This window comes from Lathamus discolor, chromosome 1 (genome assembly GCF_037157495.1).
Source record: "Lathamus discolor isolate bLatDis1 chromosome 1, bLatDis1.hap1, whole genome shotgun sequence".
NCBI classification, from domain to species: Eukaryota; Metazoa; Chordata; class Aves; order Psittaciformes; family Psittacidae; genus Lathamus; species Lathamus discolor.
The window spans coordinates 155963543-155983543 of record NC_088884.1 but is presented as its reverse complement, the minus strand read 5'-3'; the positions used below and the strand labels follow the sequence as shown (position 1 = coordinate 155983543).

General features: G+C 39.7%; 1 protein-coding gene across 6 annotated transcripts in view; it reads left to right on the top strand.

The window, feature by feature from the left end:
• SH3BP2 (SH3 domain binding protein 2) overlaps positions 1-16735 on the top strand; it is a 39266-nt gene extending 22531 nt beyond the window's left edge. For all 6 annotated transcript variants that reach the window (XM_065660526.1, XM_065660514.1, XM_065660521.1 and 3 more), the window contains 12 exons: positions 3592-3731; positions 4748-4850; positions 7251-7368; positions 7986-8056; positions 8443-8531; positions 9957-10022; positions 10554-11136; positions 12709-12817; positions 13155-13210; positions 13629-13710; positions 13964-14023; positions 14494-16735. In XM_065660526.1, the coding sequence (XP_065516598.1) occupies positions 3593-3731; positions 4748-4850; positions 7251-7368; positions 7986-8056; positions 8443-8531; positions 9957-10022; positions 10554-11136; positions 12709-12817; positions 13155-13210; positions 13629-13710; positions 13964-14023; positions 14494-14631 (1614 nt within the window). In that variant the 5' untranslated portion in view covers position 3592 and the 3' untranslated portion in view covers positions 14632-16735. The remainder of the gene's footprint in view (positions 1-3591; positions 3732-4747; positions 4851-7250; positions 7369-7985; positions 8057-8442; positions 8532-9956; positions 10023-10553; positions 11137-12708; positions 12818-13154; positions 13211-13628; positions 13711-13963; positions 14024-14493) is intronic.
• Positions 16736-20001: the final 3266 nt, after the last annotated feature.

Sequence of the window (20001 nt, the reverse complement as noted above, 5' to 3'; positions counted from 1 at the left end):
TCTGGTTCAGATGGTTCTGTTCAGTGCTGTTTCAGTGGGGGAGAAGGTTGATTCAAGAGCCACTTATAATGGCTTTTGGGGCTTGATGGAAAACATACTTTAAAAATACACATCTAGTCCCTTGGTGAGTGGAAAGAAGAATAAAGTGTGTAGCTACTACTAGAAGCTTGCCCAGAATAATGCATGGGTAATAACACTTTCTGTTTGTAACAGAGAACCAGTGTCAGAAAGAGTATGGCTTGGCTCTGACTGCACTTAGTGGGTCCTTTCTGTTAACCTCATTGTTAGCTCCATGGAAGAGGCTCTGCTTATGCACCTGGGGTTAAAACAAGTAGTGGGGTCTTTGGCTTGTGGTGCAAAAATGTAACTGCATTAGAAACAACTTAGAAATATCTTTCTGCTCTTAATAATCACAGAACCAACAGTCTCTACAATGACTCCAGTGCTTGCTGTTATATATACCTGGTAATGCAACATTGATCTGCTCTTCATGTAATGCATTAAAAAAAAAAATATAAAAAGAATATCACGAGTGGAAGGAAGAATTTCAGCAAGCTGAAGGCAACATATTATAGGCGCTAAGACCAGAAAAATCTGTAAAAGCATCCATTTTCGTTCCTACCACTCCTACTATAAAGATTCTGGTGTTACACTGTTTTGACAGCTTTCTCCCAGCAGCTTGATGCAAAGTAGTGTCCTTCTGGAGTTGTAGTTCAATAAAAGAATAAAAATCTGCTTAGGACTAGATTCAAAGTACTTAAATGGATTCTTGAAGCCTATCTCAAACATTTAAATTCAAAATACTAAAGTCCTCCCTATCTGTCTGCAATGTGTCTGCAAACGAAAGTGCTTGAGGAGCTTACAGGTGTGATGGGGAATGCCGTAAGCCACAATGAGTTCCAGAAAATAGGCATAAGAAGCTGTTAATCTATTGAAAAGCCTCGTGTATTACGTGGGCTTTTTAGCTCATATAATGTGTATTTGGTTGCGTGGAGTTCAGCCATGTGTCCTTCTATTCACTTAGCGGGGATGGGGAATTTCTCCGTTGGTGTCTATTCTCAGGATTGTTTTATAGTGAGTAGTCAAAAATAAGAAATGATTATGAATAGAGGAAGCAGAACCTCATACTCTGCTGTCATTTCCCCTCGGTAGTCATCATACTGGAGAACTGGATTTATTCCCTCCCTCTGTCTGCTCCTCTGCTTCCATGATTTGAGGGTTTTTATATGTCTGCCTGATATTCTGGCTTTTCAGGAGGAGAAAATGCGCCATCCGGGCATGCTTTAGTGAGTAGCCTAACTAGTCTACCCCTGTACAGAAGGCCAACATGACCTAGTCTGATATTTCTGTTCTATGTGTTTACCTAGGGTGGGATACCCTTGTCCCCAGTGTTTGTCATTGGCCTCCCTGAAATCTCAGCTAACTGCTTGTTTTGGATAACCTCACTGAGACATTTAACTCTGCCTCTGCTGGTTTGTATTCAACCTAAGTATGGAACACCGAAGGCTAGGTGCTTGAGCTCCTTCTTGTTCTTTGTAGTAAACACACAAAGGATTTGAAGACCCATGATGAACTTGAAACTGCTGGATAGCGTTGAGGCTAATGTTAAAGTTAGTTTAAGAAAACTGACATCAGAGTCTATTTGAATAAAAAGGTTCCATTTTTACTTAATCTTTTTTCTGAATGTAACTAGAAATGGACTGAAATAACTTAATCATAAGTTAATTCCTTATGTTTCAATGTTGCTAAGCCTGTTCTTAGAAGAAAAAAATGAGCCCCGGACTTCCCTTTGCATTCGTTATTTCAAAGAAGTGACTCTTAGCAGTACTGCAGTGTGGTTTGGTGTCAGCAGCCCGCTGGTTAATATTCACCATTTTCCCCACTTGGACTTTTCTTCAAGGTGTGGGGAAATTATGTGAAGAAATTGGGGGTGTATTAACTTTTTTTACTTTTTTTAGTTCTAAACAGCTTTAAATATCTGTGCGTAGCCCCTTCTTGGACCTGTTAACACAATGCTGTTGCTAGAAATTTCATTGTGGAGGAGAAAGAGGAAGGAACAGTTCAGCTTGGAAAGATCCCAATCGTATAATAAGAACAGGGAGGAAATAGCAGAAGGAAGGATGTAGCTGATAACAACAAAAGTAACTTAGATTTTGGTGAGCAGGAGAGTCCTGGAGGAAAATTGAGAAACCATGGTGCCTTGCAATATCTTCTGTGAGAACGTTTCTAGGGCCTTGGATCTGATCTTCTCTCCTTGTGCTTGTTTTATAACACTGGGGACTAAAGCCTAATTTTTGTCATTAGGTTTTCTAGGCTGCCCAGAAAATTTAATTGAGTTTAACTTAATTGTTAGGTAATTTCCACCCCTGCCCACTAATGCATCGTGAGCAAAGGGCAAGGCATTAGATCTACATCCTGAGCTGATCCACTGAAAGATCAATTGAATTGCATTTCTGTTTTTCCTAACACATGTACAGTGGATACATACTCTGCTATTGAAATTAATCCCTCAACAAAACTGCATCCCTTGCTTATTCTTTTCAGTATGGGTACTTCAAGTTGCCATTTTATGCCAGAGAGAGTAGTGCTCAGGTAGGTGTGTTGCACTGCGGGCTCTTGGATTCCTGTACTGAGCTACACTATTAACTTCCAGTACTGTCCCTTTGGGGGAAAGGAAAAGCAAAAAAGATCCATTAGACTTAAGTCTTCCACTAAAAGCTCTCCAATTTTAAACCATCATTCCTTTATCAGAAACTAATTAACTGTAACTTCATTAATTTGCTTCTTAACAGCAAAGGTATCTAACCCTACATCTGAGGATAATGGCCCTTTTATGTCTAGGGCAAACTTCCCCTTCAGTTCACACATTATTTCTTTTCTGTATTACACAGTAGGATTTTTAGCCAAGTTCTGTTACTGGTTGAATAAAGAAAGGGCTCATAGTGATGTATCAGCCAGGAAAAACTGCCACTTAAGAAACATTTTTTTTTTTGCATTAATAATTAATGTATAAATAAAATAGAAGCCTGCAGCAATGTCAGATGAAATTCATTTGCACAGGATGCTGTCACACATGACATCCAGTATGAGACGATATGCTAATGCTTTCATTTGGAATAAAACGTGTATATAAGCAGTAAGTACTGTTGGTTACTGCAGTTACTAAAATATGACTATTGATTCCCCTAATTATATAGAATATTACATTTCATGCACATGTGGCATAGAACTTTGGAGAATAAACCGATTTTCTTGCTAGTCACCTGCCTGATTAAGTCTCACGGTGTTATCTGGAGCATTTTAAAACATAAATACTTAAATAACATTTACCAAGCACTCCTGCATTGTTTCAACAACTGCCAATCACTTTTGAGAGCTGTATAAAAATAAATCGGGACTTTCTGCACCATGGTTTTTTATACATTACAAACTTCCTGGAATCTCTGAGCACCCGTCTGTGCTACATACTTGACTGCTGAACCATGTTAGTTGTTTGGAAAACTTGTTTAAGGAAACAAGCTTTGTTTCTCAGTACTTATTTCTTAAAGCAAAATCTAAGTTTAAACTGGTTTTAATTATTCTAAATTGCAGAATGATGGCCTCGCAGGAGCAGGTCTGGCCAGTCCCAATGAAGGCAATTGGAGCACAAAACCTTTTGACAATGCCTGGAGGAGTGACCAAATCAGGTTATCTTCATAAAAAAGGAGGCACACAGCTGCAGATCTTGAAGTGTAAGTTGACTAAACTAAATGTTTTAAATGCTTCCCTTCCAGGCCTTTAGCACATTTCGTGTTAACAGACTATTTAATGAAGCTGATCTTCCACTTCACCTGTACTGGATTACAGTTTTACTGGAATATATAAATGAAAGACCCATATTGAAAGAATTTCCTTTAATTGTTTTGAAACTGTAAATCTTAGATGATAAATGTTGTGGTTGGTTTACTTGGTTAAATCTTTTTTCAAGTCCTTCCCAAGTAAGGTTTGAAAGACACAAACACATTCCTGGGGTATGTATCAATTGCAAATATTCTTTTCTAAAAGAAATTAGTACTCAGCTTTTTTTCCAGTTGGTTATTCTGTATTGGAAAAATATCCCCATCTCCTACTGCTGTTGTGAAATAGAAATTTTCTCACTGCCAACATTAGGTTGTACTTAGAAACAGTAATTGCTTCTGGAATCAGAATCTATTTACATGGAGAAAACTTAAGATTATGAGTTTGCTTATTTATATGCTGTTCATTTGCTATCTCTGTTTATAACGATACTTTTATAGTGAAGGACAAAGATTACCACCTCTGATAAAGGAGTGTTGCCCCTTTTAAAAAAGGAAAATAAATCATCAGGGAGATACCATCATGAGTTCGGGATGTTCATAAATATGCATTTGTACCCTGTGGCTACCTCCTTCCTTCCACTTTGTTTTAGGTTGCATTGTTGCATTAGCTTATTTGTCTAGTGAAGGAGCACAACTGGAGGTCAGACCTGTAGTCTCTTAGGCTTCTTTTGAAGTTATCTGATCAACTGCCTCTGAAATGAGGGAAGCAGATGCTCCTTTTAGCCCTGAAACGCTGTGAGCAGCTTTACCGTGCAGCTGATGGTCAGTCAGCTGTCACTTAACTTGGGCAGAACTATTGTTTTAGTCATCTTATTAATCATAAAACAGCACTAACTAGTTAAGAGGTTCTAGTTAATGTACTGCCTTTGGGTTTATGTCTTGCTCACTTTCTTTCTTTATCTTTTCAGGGCCATTGAGATTTGTGATTATCCATGAGGGATGTATTTACTATTTTAAGAGCAGCACATCTGCATCTCCACAGGGTGCATTTTCTTTGAATGGCTACAACAGGTGAGCGCCAAAGAACTTATTTAACGCCCAAGCTCCTCTACTTAATGCAGTGGGGACTATGGTTTTCATTTCCAGTGAAGTTAAACAGAACTACATCTGTTGTTTAGGTTACGGTCTGATCTCAGACTCCAAGAGTTGTATTCCTTTCAAACTGTGTATATGATGTGTCCTGTGCTTTGCAAGTATATAGCCTTCGTCTTTTGTAGTTTAACCAGTAAGGCTGTTAAAATTGCAATAGGCTTGGTACTGACTTAATGCAGACTTTGCACATGCAGGTAGATGTGGATTCTTTTGGATAAATTACCTTTGTTCTCCAGTGAATTCAGTGATTGTCACAAAAATAGAAAGGAATCAGAAAAGAATATTTATGGAGTAACTGGTTCAGTAACAGCAGCGTCAAAACTGATTTCAACTACAGTAGTGATAAATGAGAGAATGCATGTGCAAAATGTCTGACTCGTTTGTTACATGTTATAGATCTTAATACTTGCTTTTTAAGTTGAAGACAAAAATACATGGCTTTCATGTTATTAGGAGTACCAGAATCTGACTGAATGCGGCATATGTACAAGACCTACGATTAGAAGCCTAACCTAACTTTAGGAAATTGTTGTTGTAGCTGATGCTCAGAAAGGACTACTGAGAGTATATAGAGAATTATCACATTATTGGTCCTAACCACAGCAAATTTTTTTGGTATTTTTAAACATATAAGTGATTCTTTAACTGTATAATGTTCTCAGACTTTTGGAATAAGGAAATATCTTTATTAGCCTTCTAAGTGGCTGCAACAATGATATATTTTATGGGAATACAGTTGTAAACATTGTAACTAATTAAAAAATCAATATTAATTTGTATAAGAAACTTGTGATGCAACTTGGTCATGACTCTAGCTTCTGTAATCACATTGACAGACATGAAAAATGCCATGGAATCTGTAGATGCTAGGGACTGTGTCACTGCTTTTCATATATCTGCATTCTAGCAGTCTTGTAGAGACTTTGACTGTAATCAGGACCAGATCTTGGTTAGTATTGTGCACAGTCATAAGCATTATTGAGAAATCATTTGAAGTGAAAGAATTTGTTAGACTGGGTAGTTGCATAAGGCTGTGTGAAACCAAGTCACTCTAAGGCTTCCCTGGACTTCTGTTTTGCAGTTTTCATTCAATAGACTTTATGTGTGAAGAGTGGACATGAGACGAGAATGTGCTGAGTACACTTATGACTCAAAATGTATAGTGATGCCTATTGCTAGTATCCCTCCCAGCTGAACCAGGGGTATTTCCCACATTGACATCCTTATGAGCCTTACATTAGTCAAATAGCTTAAAGAGTTCCTTTTGTGCCTTTTCTGCATCTGCCATCTGGGCAGATGCAGAAAAGTACATTCTCCAGTTTTAAAGTAGGATTGTGGTTCTAAAGAAGAGGTAATCTCTGATTTTGCAGTTGATGTTGTTCTTAATGGCAGCTTCAGGGTATTAATTAGATTTATTCTTTTTTTCCCCAAAACACTATCTTGAATAAGTCCCAAACCAAATGTTAAATATCTCTGCGAATCATCTTTTCTATGTTCACAAACCATGTTCCCCGATATTAAGGACTTACGGAAATCCTATCTTGCATGAGGAAGTTGGTGAGTTAGAAAAGTTTAGGAACAAGAAAGGAAGCCCCAGTAATGATTTGTAAAAGCTTTAATCAGGTTTATCTTTGGTTTATGTGCAACAAATCTTAGAAATGTTACTTTTAGACTACCCACAGTCTTTGGATTTTAGTCTCCTTTATTTGTTCCAAAGCCTTACAGACAGCATCAACAACCAAATTCATGCATGTGTAAGGAATTTCCTTGTTTGAGACCCCTGTGGGAGAAAAATAATGAGAAACAAACATATCTAATGCAGTTTGTGAAAGAGGTTGAGTTGTGCTTGGTTTAAAATAATAAAAAAAGGGCAAGAAAGTGTTTGTAAGGGAAAAGTAGAAAAATAACTTTTAATATTAGTTCTCCTTTATTTTCATGGAAAATGTGTATCTTGATTTTTTTCATCTGTGCCTTTCTGAAATGCTGATCACAGGCACCTTAAATACTTCTTACTGTGGTGTGAAGCTTGTGAATTAATGCAGTTCATTAAAACTATTGAACATCCGTTTGCAAGTATGGCTGGTAGTTTAATGAGTGCTCTTTGTCCTATCATCATTCTTGCGTTGTTCTTTCTACCCACTTCAGTGGATCAGTGCTAGAAATGCACCTATGGGGAGTTTTAAGGCTTCCTTCTGGGCTTGGGGGTTATTTTTCCTAAGGCAGAACTGGCCTGTAGAACTGCTTTCTGTCGGAGCTTTATGACTTGCATGGCAGAAATATAGATGAAGGGTTTCATGTATTGGTGGTTCTGTTTCTCAGGGTTATGCGGGCAGTTGAGGAGACGACATCAAGCAATGTGTTTCCTTTCAAGTTAGTTCACATTAGCAAGAAGCACAGGACGTGGTTTTTTTCAGCTTCTTCTGAAGATGAAAGAAAGGTAACTTCTTCAATTTTCTTGAAGCAGAAAGCGAATCCTGGACTTCTATAAAATCTAAATGAACTGGATACTCAGCTGTCACCACAATTTGTATAGCTGGTCCTTTTGTCTCCTCTGAAAAGAATTTCTTAAGTTTTAACTATTAAGTTAGTGTTAGTTCAGGTTGTAATTTAGGGACTGGTTGTAAGTGACATATAAGATGGCATGGTTTTCTCCTTATTCTTTGTTTAATTTTTAGCCAAGGAACAAATTTTTGTATGTTAAACATTTTATAAAGTGTGAAACCTTTTCAGTGAGATCTCTCACCCATAGACATACGCACCCATAGTGCATACTATGCGCAAGCACCTGGCTTTAGAAAGAACAGCTTGAAATTTGCAGAGTAAAAGTTTAATATATTTAATATGTTTAATATACATTCTTATAGCACTTTAGATAGAACATTTGACTGGTAAGTCCTCTCAACATAAAGGGTTCATGGATGAATCCTATTTCAGTGTAGGTTCTTTACAGAGTTACTCTGTTCTTACACAGGATAGATACTGTAAATCTTTGTTTAACAATTTAAAGATGCTTGTATTGAATGTTGGTGGGTTGTTGGTTTTTTTCTTATTTAGAATTGGATGCTGTCCTTGAGGACAGAAATTGATCACTACCATGAGAAGAAAGAAACAATAACAGAATTCAGGTATAAATCCTTAATCTCTATTTGCTTTTTATCCCTTTTGCTCTAGTTCTTGACAGTGGTGCTTTAGGCTTTTTGCACCCACAAGCAGTTTACTGTTAAACCAATGCAGTAAGGCCCAAGAATGAAAGGCCTTCCTAATACATAGTTTAAGTAGTACCAAGACAAAACCAAATTTTTTTACTAAGAGAACTTTAAATGTCAGTTTTGTGTAAAAAAACTTTTAAGACAGCAGCAACATATCTGGCTGTTAATTGGGAATGAGGAATAGATCGCTTCTGCTTTTCCGGCATTCCTTTGCAGTGCTGCTGTCCTGCTAACAGGCCTGTTTACTGTCCCAGTACCCATAGCACAGTGATGCAGAAGGTACTCTGTTTTTGTTTTCACAGTGACTCTGGTTCCGATGCAGACAGTTTCTATGGCTCAGTAGAACGTCCCATTGATATCAAGTATTCTCATCATTCAGCAGATAATGAAGGTGATAAATTAAGACACAATAAATAAGATTTACTTGCTTGCTTATTTCTTCCGGATTTTGCAGGAATTATTCCCATAGCTTGAGCAAACTGATCTAATTTGCAACTATAAATTTTTCTTTTTGCAAATATGTAGTTGTTGTAATTTTAAATCAGAAGCAGTTGTTCTGTGCCATAAACTTAGTGAAAATAAATGGTAACTAAAGAAATTCAGATCTTTCAAGGAGATGTCTGCAGCATGGTCTAGTGTGAGGCATCCCTGCCCATGGCAGGGGAGTTGGAACCTTAAAGTCCTTTCCAACCCAAACCATTCTGTGAGTCTATGATTCTGTATTGGGATGATGTTGTTGTCTGTTTAATATGAAACAGAATTCATCCCTGCGGTTTAGGAAGATCTTGCATTAGGCACGGGATGTGCTTCTGTGAAATGCACAGGGAAATGTTCTTTTATGACTTCTAAACTGAGTAACTTTTCAAAGTAGTAGTCTGATTCTTAGCATAGCCTGTTTTTAATCAAAGTTTGTTACTTGTTCATTGCTGTAGTTGTTTCATAGTAAGCAGTTTGGGCTGGGTGTGTTTATTTTTTCATCACAAGTGAGGACATTACAGCAAGCCTGTCAGATAAATGTTCACAGCATATTGCAGCTACTGACTACCTAGTCAAGAAACGTGCCACTACAACTCAGCATGAGAAGCCTTGCCTCCAGGTTCAACATAGTTCCTTTACTAGGCCATATCCCACCTGCCCCTTCAGATTTCTAAGGGCAGGGTTGACTGGAGCAAGTACTCTCATTTCCTGACAGGAAATTCCTGACTGTTCTTCCTGACTAGGACAAAAAGGCAGGAGCGAATCTTTTCAGGAAATCCGGTTCAAGTGCTGCAAAGCCGAGGAGAACAGACTCGGCAGCATTTCATATAGGACTGTGATTTAGTACTTTGGTGTTTCTGGGAGGGAAACGTTGTATGCAATGCAACAGAGTGTTAAGTTACGCTCCAGTGTTGCAAAATCTAAAAAGTTTCTGGTTTAGAGTTAGGTTTAGGGGATTACTTTTTTTTTTCAACTGGATTTGCCAGTGCATCCATCTAGTTGTATCTCTGCAACTAAGTAGAATTGTTCTTAGGAGGGCTAGTAACACTAGAAGGTGTCACCAGAAAGTAAATTTTAAGCTGATGAGGAAAATGTAAAATGAAGTCCAGCTCATCTCCCACTGTTGTACGTGATGGCTTTTTTTAACTGACAAGAAAACTTAAGGAAACATCTTTTCTAAGTAGCAAAGAGATGGACCAAAATTCCTCATTATTTTTTTCCATCTGTAAAAAAAAAAATGAACAGAAAACTATTTGATTATGAAAAAGCAAAAAGTACTCAGTACTCTTTCATGGTTCCAGGAGTACTTAGTCTGATACACTGATTTTTTTATTTGCAGATTATGACCAGGAGGAAGAGGATGAGTCATACTTGCAGCCAGATACTTCTGATATAGTAAAAGATGGTATGTGATTCCTTTCATACCCTTCACAAAAGGCCCCCAGTGAAGGCAATATTCACATAGAATGCCAGATTATTATTTTGGCTTGGTCATATCTAAAGCATTGCAGGTGTAAAATAACTGAGGCAATGCACAGGTAATCTTGAGAGGTATTTAGGGTCAAAAGTTCCTAGTAGCAGCACAAACAATTACAGGGAGTGTTACATGCCTTAGGGCATGTTTTCTTGCAGGCCTTCTGCCCTGGAAGGTCCTGTATCTGGTCATCAGTCTGGAGGAGGGGTAATGCTTTTAATATGGTCTCTCTGGTCAAAGTCGTTGTGACCCATCCCTGAATAGAAATTGCAGGAGTTTACTACATAAAACATTCAGAATTGTGCTGGAAGTTAAATGCTTGTCCAACATTTGGGTACTGTCAGACCAGATGCCAGTGAAATATCTTAAATCACATAGAAAATGAATCTGAAAAGTCTCATTTCTTGACATACTGTATTTCCCCTCAGTGTGTAATGTATTTTGGATGTTTTCTTTCTGTAGATATGGTCCTGCCCCCAGCCTATCCGCCTCCACCAGTTCCTCATGTCAGAAAAGCTCCCTACTCAGAGTCAAGGGCAAATTCCTTTCCTGGCAAATCTCCTGTGCCAGTACCACCACCACCTCCAAAAAGAAGCTTACCCGATATCAAACTAGAGGATATCTTAAGCGTAAGAGAATCTCAGTGCCGAGCTGAACCTAATCTAAAGATCCAGCCCTCGACTCGAAGGCTCAGTGAACAGCTGCCCCCCGTACCTCCTCTACCTCTACTCAAAAAGACTGTGGGTATCAAAGAACCTTGCTCATTGCCTTCAGAGCCTGTGCCTTTAGCTCAAGTTCTTGCTACTCCAGAAGGGTGCGAGAAGCTAAAAACCTTAAACCTTTCACCACGAACTCCTCCTCCACTACCAAGCAATAAACCCAAGCTGTCACAGCTTACTGAAAAACCAGTAGAGCCCAGAGTGCCCAGAGAACACGGTAAACCTGGACTGTTTGTGCCACCAGTGCTCCCAAAGCCACCTGTACCAACCCACCAGCCACCTGCAGTCAAGCCTAGAGCTGAGAAGTTTTCATGTCCCCAGTTACAGTAAGTATGAAAACACAATGCACTATTTTTTCCATCGTGCATTAGGTAACTAGCTGACAGACTGATTTCTCATGTTCACATTGACATCTGTTTCTCTCCCCTGCTCCCTCTCTTCTTCAGTGTTGTGCTTTTTTGCCCCTATTGCAGTGGGCCGAGATGAAATAGTTCAGAAATAGGAAACAAACCAAACTTAAAAAAATACACCAAAATTTTGTAGTTCATTTCTTTTCAGGTGTGTCTTAAAGATTTAATAGCCTTTGATCAGAGCTCTTTGTGTCAGAGCCTCAATGAACTGCATAAACAATTTTAGGCTTCTGTGGAGATAGGAAATGTGTTTCATTTCATATTAAGATCAGGGAGGTGGAACTAGTTATGGTGGTGAGTCAGATAAAAATATTTTTGTCCACAGGATCGTTTAGAAGCTCTGAAGAACAAATAATACATTCTCTAAGACAGTACAGGGAAGACACTGATATACTGGAGTGAGTCTAGTGGAAGGCCAGCCAGATGTTTGGGCTATAGCACAAGATTCATGAGAAGAGGCTGGGAGAACTGGACTCATGCAACCTTTAGGAAGGCTAGTGGGATACCACTGCTGTCTAGAACTACTTAATTGGGTGGGTATGGAGAAGGCGGAACAAGACCTCAGAGGTCTGCAAGTGACAAGCTAAGAGGCAACAGGCAGAAGTCACGCACTGAGAAATTACAGTTAGATGTTAGGGAAAGGTTTTCACCATGTGGCTCATGAAACACCAGAACAGGTTGCTGCTGGGAAGCTGTGGCATTTCCATCCTTGGAGATATTAAGAACTTGACTGGACACAGCTTTCTGAGCTACCTGATCTAGTTGTACCTGCTTTGGGCAGGAGCTTGAACTAAAAGATCTCTAGATGTCCCTTCCAATTTACATTAATCTGTGATTGCCTAAATTAATCTGTGAGTAATGTGTCCAGCTCTGGGGCTCCAAACATAAGAAGGATGTGGATCTGTTAGAGCAAGTCCAGAGGAGGTCACAAAGATGATCAGAGATGGCACACCTATTCTGTGAAGACAGGCTGAGAGAGCTGCGCTTGTTCAGCCTGGAGAAGAGAAGGCTCTGGGGAAACCTTAGAGCAGCTTCCCAGTACCTTTAAGGGTCCTGCAAGAAATCTGGAGAGTGACTTTATACAAGGGTATGTAGGGACAGGACAAGGGGGAATGTGTTTAACCTGACAGAGGAAAGACTGAGATTACATATAAGGAAGAAATTCCCTGTGAGGGTGCTGAGGCACTGGCACAGGGTGCCCAGAGAAGCTGTGGCTGCCTTGTCCCTGGCAGTGTTCAGGTCCAGCCTGGATGGGTCCCTGAGCAACCTGGTCTAGTGGAAGGTGTCCCTGCCCACGGCAGGGGTTTGAAAATGGATAAGCTTTAAGGTCCCTTCCAACCCAAACCATTCTGTGATTCGGGGGCTAAACTGAAACTTTTTCTTCAGTTCTAATTTTATTATCCCTTCATTGGTGGGGTTTTTTTTTTTTGTGTATTTGTTCTGTTTTCCTGAGGAGATGTCCTTCAGTTTTTGTTCTCTTTCTGCCAGGAGATCACCACCAGATGGACAGAGTTTTAGAAGCTTCTCATTTGAAAAACCAGCACTATCCCCCAAGCCAAAGCAACCTGATGATGATTCTGATGATGACTATGAAAAAGTAAGAGCAAGCAGATGATCCATTCTCAAAGAGTTTTTTTTCCTTGCTTATGTGCACTTTTGGGAAGCTTTTAAATGCATTTTCAGGGGGGAGGAACCCCCAGCTTTCTGAAAACACGGTGTTGTGGGGGGTTTCTTGTGGGGGAGGTTGAGCTTTCAAGAATGCCGTGATAAATTCTTGATTTTAATATAGGATATAAAGGAGGAAGAAGAAGTATAAAGATTAAATCACTTAATAATTTCAAATGCTGATGGCTGTAGCTTATTTGCATAACTTGTTAGAATTTTGACTTGTCATTGACTCACATGGGCATTGATTTTCTTCATATTTCTTACAGGTTGGGCTGCCTGCTTCAGTATTTCTTAATACCTCTGAATCCTTCGAAGTTGAAAGGTAAAATATGACTTTAAAGTAGTTGATTAGAAGTTGTACAATGTACAGATCAGTAGTCCAAAGAGCATGTTGATAGGTACAATTTGTGTTTAAAAACATAATAAGTTCCTTTAATGTGGGAATCACTGTTCAGGGGAGTTAGCTTGGTGCTCATGTGTCAACTGAAAATGCACACAACTTGCAAAGTGATTTTTACTCTGTCTGGAGAAGGTTGTTCTGCCGGGGTGATTGATGGGACAGAAAGCCAGATCTACACTGCACTGCTGGGTCAGATGCTGGAACAGTGAAATTCTTCCAGCTGTGATGTACTGTGGATTATTGCAACTGAAATAGAGATTTCTTTAATAAGAATTCTAAGAATCTAGGCATTTTACCTGTCTGATTCAGAACATGCTAATATATATAATTGCTGTTTTAGGACATTTAAAGCTAGTAGCCCACGCGGACAACCACAGAATGGATTGTACTGTATTAGGAACTCATCTACCAAGCCTGGAAAGGTAACTTGGCAATTGCTAAATCTATCCCTCAAAACCCTTTTTGATTTATAGATACTGTATATTATATATGATTAAGTACTTAAAAATTCATCTGTGCTCTTTCCTTAAAGCAAGAAAATCTGAGACCATCACTGTCATAATGTCAGTGATTTTAATTCTTTTAACCTGGATTGTAGTTAATTCCTTAATAATACATTGACTTAGAAGAGCTTATTAGCACAGACTGAATATGGTGTATTTTTTCTCCTTCAAGGTATTGGTTGTGTGGGATGAATCTGCAGAAAAGTTGAGGAACTACAGAATCTTTGAAAAGGTCAGTAGCTTCACTGTGTGGGCATGGGTAATACATGTGTATACAGGTATGAATTCCATGTATATGTGCATATAAAGTATGCATGTGTGTAGGTATATATCAGAAGTAACAAGTTAAAATCTAAGCTTCTTCCCATTCCCGAAAGTAAAAATAAGCTGATTTAGAAACACTTGGTCAAAGATGAGAGTTTGAGGACTTGGATCTGGGCTTTCTAGTTGCTGTATCAGGCAAAAGACAAACCAGCTGTCAATTTTCACATCAGAATTTCAGCTCCAGTCAAATCCTAAAGGAATATCCAATTCCTGAGTTAAATTTAGACTTCTGTGTGTGACTGGTTTGCAAAGCAGTAGCTTGTTTGAAAGAACTTCTTAGTTCCAATGAGGATGTTGTGGACTTTATTAAAACACTGAGTTGGAAAAATTATTGTCAATCATTACATACATGTGGCTTTTTTGTTTGTTTTACACCAGGATTGCAAGTTTTACCTGGATTCAGGCATCATGTTTTTGAACATGGGGAGTCTGGTTGAATACTACAGCACTCATGTCTTACCTAGTCATGACAGCCTGATTCTTCGGTGTCCTTATGGTTACTCTAAACCAAGGTGACATGACTGGCATAATTCACTGACGTTTAGGACAAATACATTCTCTACTGCCCTTGAACGAGATGTGGATTCCTGCCATTGCTGGACATGCCATTGTTTGCACACAGAAACTGAGTCTGTTTCAACCACTTATTCTCAACTGAATTGTACATAACCTCCATTTAATGAACTCTTGGTAAAACCTTACAATCCAGATCAGTGGATTTCATGGTATTTTCTTTTAAAAAGAGCTGAAGTGATTACGCTGTGAAAACTGCCCATGATACCTACACCTTTTATGAAACTGCTGCTATTAGTAATCTCGTTGGAATGTGGAAGATGGACATAAACAAAGAAGTTGTCTGAATACAATCCATACAGAAAAGGGAAACTTCTGAAAGTGTATCAGAATTTGCTTGTGACAGGGAATACTAATACTCTGACTTGACGGTATTGCTCCTTAAGTCAGCACTGGTGCTCAACTGAGAAGTTTTGTATTACTTGTATAGTTGATGTGTAAATAAAGAAGACTTCTGTGCAAATAATTTGATTTACTATAGGTAAAGATGATCAGGAAATGTGGCTATTGTTTTTTAAGCCGTGTCATACGTAACCACATAAACCTTCAGATGACAATGTTTGCAGTAATCAGTATCAATAGGGTACTAGCCAGCTGATAGAGCTGTGGCATCCCACAGGTTGTTTTGTGACATGCACTTCAAGTGGGCTAATACTGATTTGGCTTTCCTGGGAGCCCCACTGCTTAGTTCTGAACTGGAAGAGTAGGTGCCACTGGTTTTAATGGGTATGAGGAAAGAGAAAGGGCTACTTAATCTTAAAGTGGAAGGGAAAGAGTCTTTTGAATACCCCAAATTGTGGTCAGTCTCTTGGGCTCAGCTTGTGAGCCCACTGCATTCTGTGCTGTTCTAGGGCAAACACACTGCCTTAGTCTGCTCCTTGTAGATCACCAAGAATTTTTCCATTATTAAAATTGCTCTTTGTAGTTGCATGCAAATAAAATCTGTTTTTAACATACTATTAAGCAACCAGTGATAGGCATTATCAGGGTGCTTGTGATACTCATTCCGTAATATTTCAGGGACAGGTATCCTAAAACCAAGGGTTTGATATTTATGCCAAAATTACCCTATTCCTCAATTTTAATAAGAAGAATAAATTTATTTTAATGGCCTGTTAAGTAACTTTGATTCAAAGTTGTTATGGCCTCATGCTCTAATAACGTTTACAAGACTTGTAATTCTGTCACTCCTGACGCAGAAGAAGGAATCTAGTTTCTATCAGCCTGAATCTGTACCCATAAACTTCACTTTTTCTGTTACCTTTTCATATGTCAGTTTTAGTCTTGTTGCAGTTAGATGGTCACAGCTTTGAAAACATCAACAAAACCATTACAGAATAAGAATTTTCTGTTTATGAAAACAGTAAACCAGGAGTTAATCCCTAAGGGATTTTCCTTAATGAACAGATGCAACATTAGGACCAAACATAGGAATCAAGACAAGAAACTCTGCCTCTGCCTTTTTCAAGTGACACAGACATACGCAATATCAGCCTTTTGATCTGTGTCCCTGCTGTAATAGGTTTTATGTGCATAAAGAATATGCAGTACTTAAATGTCAGATTCTGGTGGTAATATTGGATATTTTGTTTCTAATTACTTCTGTTTTAAAGGAGAATCCCTGTGGTTCATACCCACATATGAATCCACTCTCTAAAGAAGGCTCAGCCAACAAAGCATTTTAATACTGGCTTCAGCATATCAATATACGGATATCAAAGCAAGTTCTAGTTTCTTGCAGTGTTTATACCTACTGCTTACAGAGTACATTTTTCTCTGGGAATAACTGACTTCACAGTGTTGTGACAGTTACACTCACAATATGTCTGGGGCCCTGCTCAGATATTTACTTCTTTTTGGCAATCATATACTCTTAAGATTTTTAAACTGTAAAAATACTTCTGTAATCCAATACCTATAAAACATAACACTGTCTACCTGTGTAATACAAGATTTGCAAATATGTACATTTTTGTGTTAATATCATATTTTTATATAAATGTATATATTTCTGAAGTGGATAAACTTTCAATGCCAGTTCACCTAATTCTGTGCAGTTGTATTTAACTTCATGGGGGGAAGAGGGAGGGCTCATGCTTTTGTAGTTGTGTTGACTACTGCCAAATTCTTCTGGCTGTGAAGTTACATGAATTAGTTTCTAACCCCCTCAAGAAGCAAATCTTCGTGTATGTGACGCTATCAGAAATTGAGCATTCTGGTCATCAGACTGTGTGGCTGGGGGTGAAAATGACCTTTTCCCAGTTACATAAAAGTTTCTTGAGTGCAGGCTTGAGGACTGCAGCAGCCACCTTATTTATGTGCACACAATGCAAGTATAGCCATAATAAAAGGAGCATCTTGGAGGGACAGAGAAATCTAAGTCCCCAAAGGTATACTTCAAGAGCTTGCTTGAGGAAAGAGAATCTTCCTGCTCCCCAGCAGCAAATAGGCATCCTGCTCAGAAACATCTGTGTAACCTGGTGTGTTTACATCTGCAGGTTAGTGCAAGTACAGTAGGTTGACTGCCTGGTAGGTTTACACCTCAGACATCTCCAGAGTTTAAGGTAGGGAGGTATAGATCATAGAATCATAGAATAGTTAGGGTTGGAAAGGACGTCAAGATCATCTAGTTCCAACCCCCCTGCCATGGGCAGGGATACCTCACACTAAACCGTCCCACCCAAGGCTTCGTCCAACCCGGCCTTGAACACCGCCAGGGATGGAGCACTCACAACCTCCCTAGGCAACCCATTCCAGTGCCTCACAACCCTAACAGTAAAGAATTTCCTCCTTATATCCAATCTAAACTTCCCCTGTTTAAGTTTTAACCCATTACCCCTTGTCCTGTCACTACAGTCCCTGACGAAGAGACCCTCCCCAGCATCCCTATAGGCCCACTTCAGATATTGGAAGGCTGCTATGAGGTCTCCATGCAGCCTTCTCTTCTCCAGGCTGAACAGCCCCAACTTTCTCAGCCTGTCTTCTTACGGGAGGTGCTCCAGTCCCCTGATCATCCTCGTGGCCCTCCTCTGCACTTGTTCCAACAGTTCCATGTCCTTTTTATGTTGAGGACACCAGAACTGCACACAATACTCCAGGTGAGGTCTCACAAGAGCAGAGTCGAGGGGCAGGATCACCTCCTTTGACCTGCTGGTCACGCTCCTTTTGATGCAGCCCAGGATACGGTTGGCTTTCTGGGCTGCGAGCACACACTGAAGCTGGCTCATGTTCATTTTCTCATCGACCAGCACCCCCAAGTCCTTCTCTGCAGGGCTGCTCTGAATCTCTTCTCTGACCAACCTGTAGCTGTGCTTGGGATTGCTCCAACCCAGGTGTAGGACCTTGCAATTGTCATGGTTGAACTTCATAAGGTTGGCATCAGCCCACCTCACAAGTGTGTCGAGGTCCCTCTGGATGGCATTCCTTCCCTCCAGCGTATCAACCAGACCACACAGCTTGGTGTCATCGGCAAACTTGCTGAGGGCGCACTCAATCCCACTGTCCATGTCAGCGACGAGGATGTTAAACAAGACCGGTCCCAACACCAATCCCTGAGGGACACCACGCATGGCAGTCCCTCAGTATTTGGTGTGCCAGTGTCCTGGTTTGAGTTTAAACTGGACATCCTGGATTGGTTTAAACTACGACAGCCAGGAAAATGCAGTTTGTGAGTTTTAACAATACCCAACTCAGTCATTGATCCTAGTTTGGAAAGGTCTTGCTTCTTAGATCTAAACTTCCAAGAAAGACCGTTACAGGTGATGCTGGGGGTGGTGGTGGTGGTGCTCTTTCAGGGGAAATATATTAAGAGTGCTTCTGAAAAGAAAGGTAGAAGGATTCCAGACAAATCTGCAATTGCTTATGCTCTCTCTTCCAAGTCATCTTGCTCCTGCACACTAGTCTGTTCTGTGCAGAATTAGATGCAGTTAAATATCTGGTGTTTGTAGAGAGCACAGTTTGATTGTGTGGCTCATAGTCTGTCTCCTGCACCTCTTGCTAATCTGGCTCTCTTCTTTCCTTACCCACAAATAGGCCTTCTGCATCTATAACCTCCTGCAAGCTCTGTAGCTTTAAAACAGTTTGTGGAGAAGTGAAAAAGCAGTATTTGGTGTGCCAGGAAAATGAAGTTTGTGAGTTTTAACAATACCCAACTCAGTCATTGATCCTAGTTTGGAAAGGTCTTGCCTCTTAGATCTAAAGTCCCAAGAAAGACAGTTACAGGTGATGCTGGGGGTGGTGGTGCTCTCTCAGGGGAAATATATTAAGAGTGCTTCTGAAAAGAAAGGTTTCAACAAGGGGTTGTCAATCAGTAGGCAGTGTATTGTAACAAATAAACCCAATCTTTCTACAATAGGGGTGCTTTGTGCCAGCAGTGAAGTATTCCCTAGCTCAGAACTTCGGGTTTTACAAGAAGGTAAATAAGCAGTGGAAGTATTGGTGGCCTCTGGTGTGCTGGGCTGCGGCAAGTTCAACAGGATGCCAAAGATTTGTGAAGCTGTAGTCAGTTATTTTGAATCTGGGGACATCTGCTGGTCAGGTCAGGCTGTTCCACGCAGAGATTCCAGCAACGGGAATACGGCATGTACCAGTCACCTGGGTAGAAATCAGGCTTGCATGACTTCAGATAGAAGCTGGAGATGAAAGCTTAACTTCAGATGGCAGCTTGATGGGCCAGCTCTTTGAAAGGTAAGATGTCTTCTGGCTTGTCTTTCTTATACACGTAGCAATGTTGTTTAGCAAAATTACTCATTTGAATGTCTTTTAAGCTAGATGATAAAATGATTTTTATACTAATGCATTTAAATTATTCTTAAAATATACTTTGAGGTAGAATTTACATAGTGGACATTTGAGCACTGCCTAAATTATCTACATGGCGCAGTATTAAAGTTAGTCTGAACATTAAACAGTTAAGTTGGTCTCAACATGAAATACTTCTCCTAGCAGCAAATCTCATGATGTTGCAATAGTTTCTGTTACTAAACAGCCAACTCCTCGATGTCAAGAAAGTTATTATCTAGCAATGGGAGTGCCTGAGATAACTGTGATTACAACCCCTTAAAGATGAGAGCTCATAGTACTTTTAGTATAAATACTCAGAGAACTGAAGTCCCAAATAACAAATGCTACTAAAACTTTTGCATCAGGTAGCATTTGAGCTCATGTTAAAATCAGATGAAGTGTGGGCTTAGGGTATTTAGTAAGCCTCATAGTACAGCCAACCCCAAAATCTGTTCCTTTGGGACTTCCATTCCTGCATGTTAATCACAGGATGGTCTCTGCTACCCCTCACCTGCACCGCCTTCCTTACAG